General features: G+C 41.2%; 1 protein-coding gene across 1 annotated transcript in view; it reads left to right on the top strand.

Annotated features, from left to right (window-relative positions):
* The window catches only part of DCLRE1C (DNA cross-link repair 1C), a 16856-nt gene extending 11229 nt beyond the window's left edge, over positions 1 to 5627 (top strand). The window contains exons 10-13 of the mRNA XM_010288163.1: positions 1282 to 1336; positions 2772 to 2860; positions 3724 to 3824; positions 4651 to 5627. Coding sequence (XP_010286465.1) covers positions 1282 to 1336; positions 2772 to 2860; positions 3724 to 3824; positions 4651 to 5627 — 1222 coding nt within the window. The remainder of the gene's footprint in view (positions 1 to 1281; positions 1337 to 2771; positions 2861 to 3723; positions 3825 to 4650) is intronic.
* The last annotated feature ends 4620 nt before the right edge of the window (positions 5628 to 10247 follow it).

Here is a 10247-nt window from a genome sequence, read left to right as displayed (position 1 = left end):
TCTGGAGGTAGTGGGGCCTGTGGAGGTGGCCATTTTGGAGCAGGTGCACCTCGAAGTGACTGCAACTGTGGATAAGTCTATACCGCAGCAGATATACCCCTGGAGAGACTGTGGCTCATGGAAGGGACTGCAGTCTGTGGATAAGTCCAAGCTGGAGCAGGGGCGAGGGGAGGAGTTCATTGCAATGTAAAACCCTATGGTCCAGTCCAAAGGTGGAGATTGTAATGGAAATACCTTTGAACTGTTGTAACCCATGATTTGAGTTGCATGTTATAGGAACTACTATAGCCTGAACCAATGGAGGACAAGCCTTACAAGAAGCAGTGCAACTGCAGCAGTTGACCTGACCTGAGCTGGCTTTGGTGCCCAGTAACTCCATGCAACATGCCACCTCGCCTGTCCTGAGTGACCACTATAAGGGATGGAGCCTGAAGTCATGGACTAAATTAACTCAATGGACGTTTCATGGACATTTGTGCACATTTCATGGACATTTTGCAGGGAGGTCTATGGACTAAGGGGATGATAATCTGTATTATATTAAAGGATGGGAAGAGGGGTGGTGGTTAATGAGGTTGTATTGGATAGTGTGGTACCTGAGCATGACGTAAATGGTACGGAGTAAGAAAAGGACTGTCGTGGTTTAGCCCCAGCGAAGAGTAAAAGTGAGGAAACTCATGGTTTGAGATAAAGACAGTTTAATAAGTAAAGCAAAAGCCGTGCACACAAGCAAAGCAACACAAGGAATCCATTCCCCACTCCCCATGGGCAGGCAGGGGTTCAGCCATCTCCAGGGAAGCAGGGCTCCATCACGCGTAATGGTTTCTTGGGAAGACAAATGCCATAACTCCCAATGTCCCCTCCACCTCTTCCTTCTTCTTCCCCCAGCTTTATATACTAAGCATGACGTCATATGGTACGGAGTATCTCTTTCGCCAGCCTGGGTCAGCTGTCCTGGCTGTGTCCCCTCCCAGCTTCCCGGGCACCCTCAGCCTTCTTGCTGCCAGGCCAGCATGAGAAGCTGGACTGTCCTTGGCTACTTAGCAGCAACTCAGAACATCAGCACATTACCAACATTTTCTCATCCCAAATCCAAAACGCAGCCTCACACCAGCTTCTGTGAAGAAGATTAACTCTACCCTGGCTGAAACCAGGACATGCGTATCTTGTGCAACGCCTGTGTAACTGAATCTCGAAATGGACTTTTTAAGAGTAGTTATGCTTGCCTGTTGACTGAGGATAAAAGCAGTTATCTAATTTTTGTGCCTTTTTTTTTTTTAGGACTGGGGAGAGTACATACAGAGCTTGTTTCTCTTTCCACTCCTCATACAGCGAGGTTTGTATGCTTTTAGTACTGAGTATAGATTGATTAAAAAAAAATAAAGGAGCTGTGATTATTTTGGCGTGGATGACATGACTTGTCATGATAAAAAATCTTTCTGATAATAAGACATAACAGAATAGGAAGTTCTGGATGCTGAAGGCAGAGAAATCTGTTCTAATACAGCTGCAGAAGAACATGTCAAGGTAGGGCAGGATGACAAGCCTATTCTTTTTGTTCTCTCCAAGAATTGGTCACTGCTACGATTGTTTTGGCTGCCTTTCTATTTTAGATTACTGTGTAACTGTGCAGTGCTTAAAGTTTGGAGTTTTGGTTTTCAATGCATTGTTTGTCTGCTGTGACTCAGTTTTAGGTGGGTTTACCTTCTTTTCCCTGCCCACACATTTAAACAGAGTTTTCTCACATTGTAGCTGCCACTGTTACTCCTCTTTCTGTGTTAAAGACTAAAACGAAATTGGTCATGGCAGCATCCTCTCCAGAATCACACATCTTCATTTAATATATGCCTCCATCCAGTTCTTAAAATGCTTCTCTCTCCTAAGAAACTGAACTGCAGCTGGACCAGTGCTAACAATCAATACAGCCTTGCACATACAAAATGGAGATTATTTAGAGCCCTAGGAAGACAGTCCTGTTTTTAAGATCCTGGTTAAGTTTTAATTTGCTCTGCCATGGAGAATTTTAAATGGAGGTACTAGCGTAGTACATATAAGATGGCAGCTTTGCTGGCAGAATATGGGGGTTACTGTGTTGTAACAGACTCATAGCTCCATGTGCAAAAATAGATGTGACCTACTGATCTACATAGCTAGGTGTAATCTGCAAACTTGCAAGTGCTCAGTACTGATAAAGCCTCAGCTGGAGTGCCCCAAACTGGACACAATTCTGCAAGAGATTTACTGTCTGGAGCGCATTTAGAAGACAACAGAGTAAGGCTTGAAAAAAAGTGACATGTTTTGTCATATGGGCTTTTACAGTGGACCGAAGGGAGACTTTAGGAAAAGTCTTTGAGGAAAGGAATACTGATCTGCACAACTAGGGGCTTGAAGTCCCATAAGAAAAATGCAGGTCTGAAAAGATCTACAACATGAGTAAGGACAGTGAAGTGCTGGATCACATTCTCTAGGAACAGATCTGTCTAGCCTTTTCTTTAGAGATAGTGATGGTCTGCCCAGTAGTTGGAATTGCTGTGAGGTGGTTAGGTGAGGCCGAGTTCTCAGCATCCTTTCAGACCTGTTTTCTTGTTGCAGAGTAACATGGTATCACATGGATATCCAGGTATCCACATGGATAGAGTTTGGCTCCTGGGTCACATTGGTCTTTACATGAGACAACTGGTAGTACTTGTGGGTGTTCTTCGATCAGTGCCGCCATTAAGTGAAATTACTGATGTGGGTTGTTAAACTGCAGCTTTTTTTCTTCAATTTAGATTAAGGATTTCTTGAGCTATATCTGTCCTGTGAACGTGTATCCCAACGTGCTGCCAGTGGGTGGGACAGAAGACAAAGTTATGGAAATGTAAGTGACAAGTGCCGACTGAACGGAGGTGATCTGATCTCTGTCCTTGGAAGGACAACCCCCCTCCTGAATCCCAGCTTCTCAAGCAGGCTGCTGCCTTTTGCTTTACTTGTCTGATACTTCAGATTATTTTTTTCCCTATATTCAGTGCTGAAAACTTCAGCTTTGTGAGGAACACGCGTATGTTGTGCAAAGTCTGAGAGTTTGTATTCCACACACTGCTTCTATCTAGGTATAGAGGCTTTTCTGCTGTTAAACTCTATTTGGGTGGAATCTAAACACACATTCATCTCATTTTATTCTGTGACCTATTTCTTTTTGTCATGGCTACTTCTCAGAAGTTTCTTTTAATGAGAATTTCTCTGGGGACTTGAACTCTTAGCCTCTGTAGAGTGTCACGGAGACCTGTACTCTTGTGCTGTTACAGATGCTGGCAGCTTAGAACATGCTCTTGTGGAGCAGAAGAGTGGTGGTGTCACTCAGTCTGAACAAAATGAAGACTTGTTTCTTTGTTCTTCTTTCTTTTCCTCCTTAGTAAGAAAGGAGATGCAATTATTGAATAAAACTGCAGTCAGATTTTAAACCCTGTCACCTTGTCTTCTCTAGGGAAGGGACTAAAAGATAGTTTCCAAATGGTGTACATGCTTTAAGGTAAATATATAAAAATGACAGATTTCTACCTGTCAGCTGCCTAAGCTCACCAATGAATTAAGAACTTTTCCCTAGCTATTGCTGCCTTTGCTTTAACACTTCTGCTGCAGTGCTTGTAAAAAGGCATGAAGCAGTGTATTTTGATCAAGTTAAAAGCTCCTGAAAGTATCTGCTGAGTTCTAAATAGTAACTGCTTTTCTCGTTCACCTGAGATTAAAGCCATTATGCAGGTCGTACAGGAGAAACATGGAACCCAGGTACAAGCCCTTAGGAACGCTGAAGAGAGTCCACAAGAGAGATTTGTCTGATACAGGTAAGGGTTCTGCTGGTGCAACTGTGCCTTAAATCAAAGTCTGAGACGAAGCAGAGGTGCCCGAAGCCACGGTGTTCACCATAGTCTGTCTGTGTTCAAAGCAACAGTTAGAAAGGAGAAATACAAATTAAATGAACTTGGGTTTTAGGAGGGTGAGAGAGCACTAACTGTGTAAAAGCGTACTTGTTTGCGATCATAAAACGTACTTAATGCTTAACAGCCTTTTAAGTTTCTGGAAGAGTTCCATTTCACACTCCTAGACCATCCCTAGTAAAGCTCTTTCTAACGGAACTTTGCTTGTATCGCCTCCTGTGGTGTTGGGAACAGAGTGCTACTGTCGGTGGAATAGCTCCTCTTCATGAGCTCACACTGCTGGCTTTTTAGCACCTAGGAGCTTTTTTAACTTAGAGTGGTAAATGGATGCTGTACGTAGCCTCTGGAAAGCCACTAGGGAACTAGAAGAGTACTCTGGGCCTGCTGCGTTCTCTTTGGCTGCTTCTGAAGTGCCCAGTATGCAAAGGGTGATACAGTCCTTGCAAAACATATCAGAGGCCTGAATAAATGTGCCTACCACGGCTACATCTGATCTGCTGTAGCTTATATGGAGGGTGACAACCAGCAGCTTTCCTTGTAAGGCACTGTTCTGCTAGTCAAGGCATGGCAAACCCTGTCAATAATGTCCTGCTGAGTCTCCATCTGGGTTGAAGAGCTTTTTTCTCTCTTCATACTAAATGAATTTTTATTAAATCTTTGCTCTCAATAGAATTTTATCAGAGATCTGAACTTTTCTTAGTGTTTTTTTTTTCCCCTGTTCTTTTCTTGACAGATGAAGATGATCTCTTTGAATCAGAGTTAACTTCTGCAAGGCCCAAGATTCCAAAACAGCAGAAAGAAGAGAGCAGGCCCTCCAGCACAGGACAGCCTGAAAATGCTGAAGGAAACATCAATGAGAGCACAGAAAGTTACAAAGCGACCACAACTTATACCTCCCTCAAGGTAGACTTTATGGACTGTGAGGAATCAAATGATGATGATGATGATGATGATGAGGAAGGAGAATCATCTGCAATAAATACAGTTCAAGTTCTTTCCCATGAGCCAGATGCCACTTCCACATCAAACTTCAATGGAGTAACTAGCGATGACCAGGAGTCTGATGCTGATGTCCCTTGCTGGGATGCATTTTTTAAGTGTAACAAACTAGAAGAAAGCTCTGAAAATGAGGACAACTTCCCATCGTCAGCAGATGCTGGTGGGTCCCAGTCACTCTTCAGTGATTCGGATGGAGTAAGCGACTCAACACATATCTCCTCTCAAAATTCTTCTCAGTCAACACACATATCAGAGCAGGGGAGCCAGGGCTGGGATAGCCAGATGGACACAGTCCTCATTACCTCCCAAGAGAGAAACGCCTTGGACTGCAGCAGCTTCGGCAAAGGTGGGAGCAGAACTGCTGTTTCTGTGTTGCAGGAGACTGCCAAGGATGGCCAACCTGACAACAGTAGGTGGAAGCCACTGGGTCAAAATAGATCTTGTGTCTATGATGCTGCCTGTGACTTGAAAAACAAAGACTGTGAGAAAGATGGAGAAGCTGGCACTGCTCACGTTCAAGAGGTGCTGGTGGAAGTACGTGACAAGGCCCGGACTCCTGATCTAGAACTGAGGAGGGGCTCTCAGAGCTCCTCTGACTTTGAAATTCCCTTGACTCCTGATGCTGAAGTGCCTCAGCCAGAGAAACTGCACTGCTTATACAAAAAGCTAGCAGCAGGTGAAAACATACTCAATGAGAAAAAAGTCTCCTGAAGACAGGTATAACTGACTGCATCACGATAACAAGTACCGAAATTTGTTTATTAAACCCTGAATAATTTTTCCTCTTTTGTGCCAACTACTATCTGCAGCTGTGCTAATTCACGCAAATTTTACAGAAATATCTGACTGTTAGGACTAGAAATGTGCAGGGTAACTTTACTGGTCCTTCCATGAAACACTGAAAAGGAATTATTCCTAGGAGGGGCTGTAAAAGCTGCCTGCCTCCCACAGTTCAGTTCTCCAGGACTGAGTTAAACAAATAACAGACCAGGCAAAACTGCATGTAGAACACTAAATGAAATTTAGTGGTTTTTTATCATGAGCTCTAAGAGTTTGCCTTTGATATATATGTGATCTTGAGTTTTAATGAAATACCACATTTTTAACTGTGGGCAGGAACTTGGCATCTTTCAGGAATGACCATGCAAACAATGTAATAGTTACACTTGGACTTTAATCTTGAATTTTCGTTGCAGTCATTTTTTAAAACAACTGTAGAACAGATCAGAGAATTACTGAAAGTGTTTGGGTTTCTTTTTAAATCAAGCAGTCTCTCTTTACACTGAGCAGGTGTTGCCATCCAGTGTAACTCCTGAATGAGCTACTATACACCCATTGTCACAAATGACTCGTCATCAGTTCCTCCACATTTTAGGTGGTTCTGAATTGTTTTAAATTTTTAAAATAAAAAAAAAAACCTGTCGCATGTGGTTCCAAAGCCACTAGCAGTAGCCTGCTCTGGAGGCTCATAGCAACAGGCGCTAACCTGGCATGCTGGACAGGTTGTTACATTACTAAAAGCTCTTACATTACTGAATTTCACCTCCTCTGCAACATTCTGTCCTTTCTATCAAGACAATAGATTGTCCGTGCATGTTTGCTGTCAGAACAAACTCTTTGCCAAAATTCTTAGCTTCTAAAATGGAAATGTGATTCATTTTTTTGTTAAATTGCAGTGCCTGCAAAAATGCCTAAATAGCAGAAGTCATCTCTAAAAAGCCATGTGGTGTCCCATCCCTGAGGTCTCTGAAGTCCCAAAGAATTACGCAGACTTTTAGTACGCCAGCTCTCCCCTCTGTGTATGTCTTCAGTCTTTCTGCCATCTTCAGCAGTAGGTGATGTTAAAGCAGCCATCATTCTACTATTGGGAACAGTGGCAGGAGGGGGAAGGAGAAAAAAAAAAATTGCTATCATCGATGTGTGGTTTTAAGGATGTTCCAGTCCGTCTGTTTCTCCACTGTCACCTTGTGCTCTCCATTCCTGAGATCTGTTAACATGTGGTCTGTCAACTTTTTTTTTTAAGCAGGCATGAGTGAGCAAAGCTCCTCTTGTAACCAACTACCTCTGCGAATAAAGTCATACAGAGCAGTATTTCTTTCGTTGGCTTGTTTTCTTAACCATACTACACATGTAAGTTCAGGGCTGTGTTTACAGTGTGCTTAAACATAAAGGAACCCAGTCTCACCTTAGACAAGTTGACAGTGTAAATTTATACCAGCCATAAACTGAATAGGAAACACATGACTTCCTTGTGATTGCTCTACTACAGTCAATATAGTGCTAGAAAATTTGGGTACAGGACAGGAACTAAAAAGGACACAGTCTTAAAGCAAATTCTACTGCTCCAGCTAATTTAGACAGACAGGCTATGGTTTTGGGTTTTTTTTAAAGAATGACAACAACAAGAGAAAAACTAAATTTAATTTATTTTATCAAAAACTATAGGAAGATAGCAATACTAGAGATCACACGTTATGAAAAGAAAATGTTCCTGAGCTTACAAACTGCATATTCTAATGTACATTCCTAAAACATACATTAGAAATAACCAAAAGATTGACTTAACTTTGAGATTAAATAAATAGACAATAGCTTTTCTTACAGGTGATCTTGCAGCTTTAGTTTTTCTACCAAAAAAAAAAAAATTAAACCTAACAAAGAACAGCTAGAGGGTAGATCACAGGTTCCCAGTCTCTAAGAAGTGCATATACACAACTGAACTGGTGGCCATGATGATGCTAACAGACCACAAAGCAAAACAAAGGCAGAAGCCAGGCTGGTTTACGCTCCTTTAAGAAATTGAAAATAACTTATTTATCCTTTTCCGATTTGGCAATTTTCCCCCCAAACTCAAAAACAGCAAAAGGAGTTTTCAAAGTGAGACAGTGTCCCATTAAGCCAGTGCACTAACTGCAATCCAAATGCACTGTGAATGTGTAAATATAAAATACTGTTCAAGGCTCTAAACTGGAAACTGGATACATGGGTTTACTTCAAATAAATACAAAATACTGTTACCTCCCAGAACATAAATTAACAGTCCTTTATTTCTCACACAAGAGGTAACACACACATCCTTAAAGAACAGCAGGGCTATGCCAGCGCTGGTGGTAACATACGCTGCCTTGGGGAAAAGGCAGACACTGAACTCGAGTACAACTTCTAAGACTTTTACCTTTTAAAATGCATTTACCTGCCATTTTTAAATCAAACTGGGCACTGACAGATAGACAAAAAAAAGCACTGAACCAGCCCTGTCTCATCTTGTACAGGAGAGGCCAGAGAAACCGATTTGGTAAGGAATCCATTTCTTGCCGCAGCCCCTCTCGCCATCCCACACCGACAGGGAAGCTGCAGGCTGCAGCGGATTAAGGAGCTGGAGAGTGCAGATTCCATCCACGTGGAATGCATCGCTGAATTGGGCTACATGCAAGAGAAAGCACTAATGACTCCAAATGATGCAAGATCATCTAGAGTTTGCTAACATTAAGGCTCCACATTCCATTTCAATTTTATATATTTAAAAAAAATCATTAGAGATGTGTCATGAAAAATTTTACTAGATTCAGCAGTTATCCAAGTGTGTGGTAATGTCAAATTACCAAGAGCCTGGTAATGTCAAATACTTTTAAATCTAAGCGAACCTTCTCCTATTCACTAAACCATATAAAGTATCTATTTCAACGTGTGTCTCTCTGTATTGCAGATTACAAAACTTACACAGCACTTTCAATGGCCCACACTCATCGCCCCAACTGTGAAACTGGTTTTGGCCGGTAGCATATAAAATTTCACTTTTCTGCCAAAGAGCCGGATCATCAGTGCAAATGCAACTGTGCTTCTTAATGAACAAACAACCTGTATTATCCTTTAAAACACTCATCTTAGAGTGCTTAGTAATTAACATGAAATTTAAGGCATTTTCTAACAAATTAAGTAAATGGTTATATGCTGGGTACTTGACTTCATTCACCTGAGCCAACAGCTGTGCACCTTATAAAGGCAACTAGCTGACCTATGATACATAGCTAGCATCCATTTATGGAGCAACATTATTCTGCCTGACCCTATCTGACATTTACATGATTTGTAAGCAATATGCAAGTTTTACAAGCTTTTAATCCATGAGAATAAAAGACTTGAATCATCCCTGGAGCATGGTGGACCTTGGCTGTAACTCCACTCATAACCTACCTCAACTGCTCTTCAGTGTTTTTGAAGCCAAGCAAAACTTAGCGTACATTATGAACAGATTGAGACAACTTGAAGATAAAAAGACGACTCAAGCAGCTGAAGAACAGTACATTTCTCAGCTTTGACATTCAAGAACATCTTACAAATGTCTACAGCAAATGGGTAAACTCACCCCTAGTTTAACTTCACTGAAGTTAACATTTTTGCAACAAGAAAAAACAGGCCTAGTATCTTAAAAGTCTGTCACTAGATAAAAAGTCACAGTATGTAAAAACTTAATCAAAACCAGGTGTGAAAACAAAGCAATTCCCAGGGTATTTTTGCACCTAACGGATAATTGCGCCTATCTCCGTAACGCATCGGCTTTGTTAGACAACGGGCTGCTCTCCCTACTATTTCGTTATCTATTTCCAAACTGTAGCCAGTAGTTTGTTTCAGCAATAACTGCCAAACTTCTGCTATGAAAACAAACAGCCTATGTTACTACTGAAAAATCCGGTATTTACAAATTCTCTGTGGAACTGCAGCCCTCCTATAGCATCCTAACTACAAATCAGAACATAACAATTGGAAAAAAAAAAATCTATTTGTAAAACTTCTAAATAACATAACATCAGCTAAAAATGTTTGAGACCTTGATCTTACACCTTGGAATCTGCTAAAACCAATTGCTTGACTTGGTGGAGTTCAATGGACATTTTAAAACCTGCATTCCTGTGAACCTTCACTTAGACACAGTCTGATGGCTGACCTTAATTCTTCACCCTGGTACCATATATGTTATTGCTAATCTCTTGAAGCTGCTCTTTATACAACAACAACAACAAAATCAAAAGAACTGTTAGCTGTGATTTAGGTCTCAAATCATTAATGCCTCCAGACTTTTCAAGGTACAGAAAATATGTAACCTCACTTCATCCCATTGAAATCAGTTCCTAAAAGGCCTATGGCTGTAAGCTCACACTCAAATATTCAAATCAAGGTACATTTTAAAGAGTTTTCTTAGCATTCATTTTAATGCTTCCTAAATAACAGTTCTAGAAAATTCAATTTTTAATCCCCATTACCAGTCTGTATTTGCCTGAAACACGCTACCTCTCTCTTTGGCCAATGCCATTTCAGTTACGAATGTAATGC

This window comes from Phaethon lepturus, unplaced genomic scaffold (genome assembly GCF_000687285.1).
Source record: "Phaethon lepturus isolate BGI_N335 unplaced genomic scaffold, ASM68728v1 scaffold14375, whole genome shotgun sequence".
NCBI classification, from domain to species: Eukaryota; Metazoa; Chordata; class Aves; order Phaethontiformes; family Phaethontidae; genus Phaethon; species Phaethon lepturus.
The sequence above is the reverse complement of the archived record's forward strand: the minus strand, read 5'-3'. Positions and strand labels throughout refer to the sequence as shown.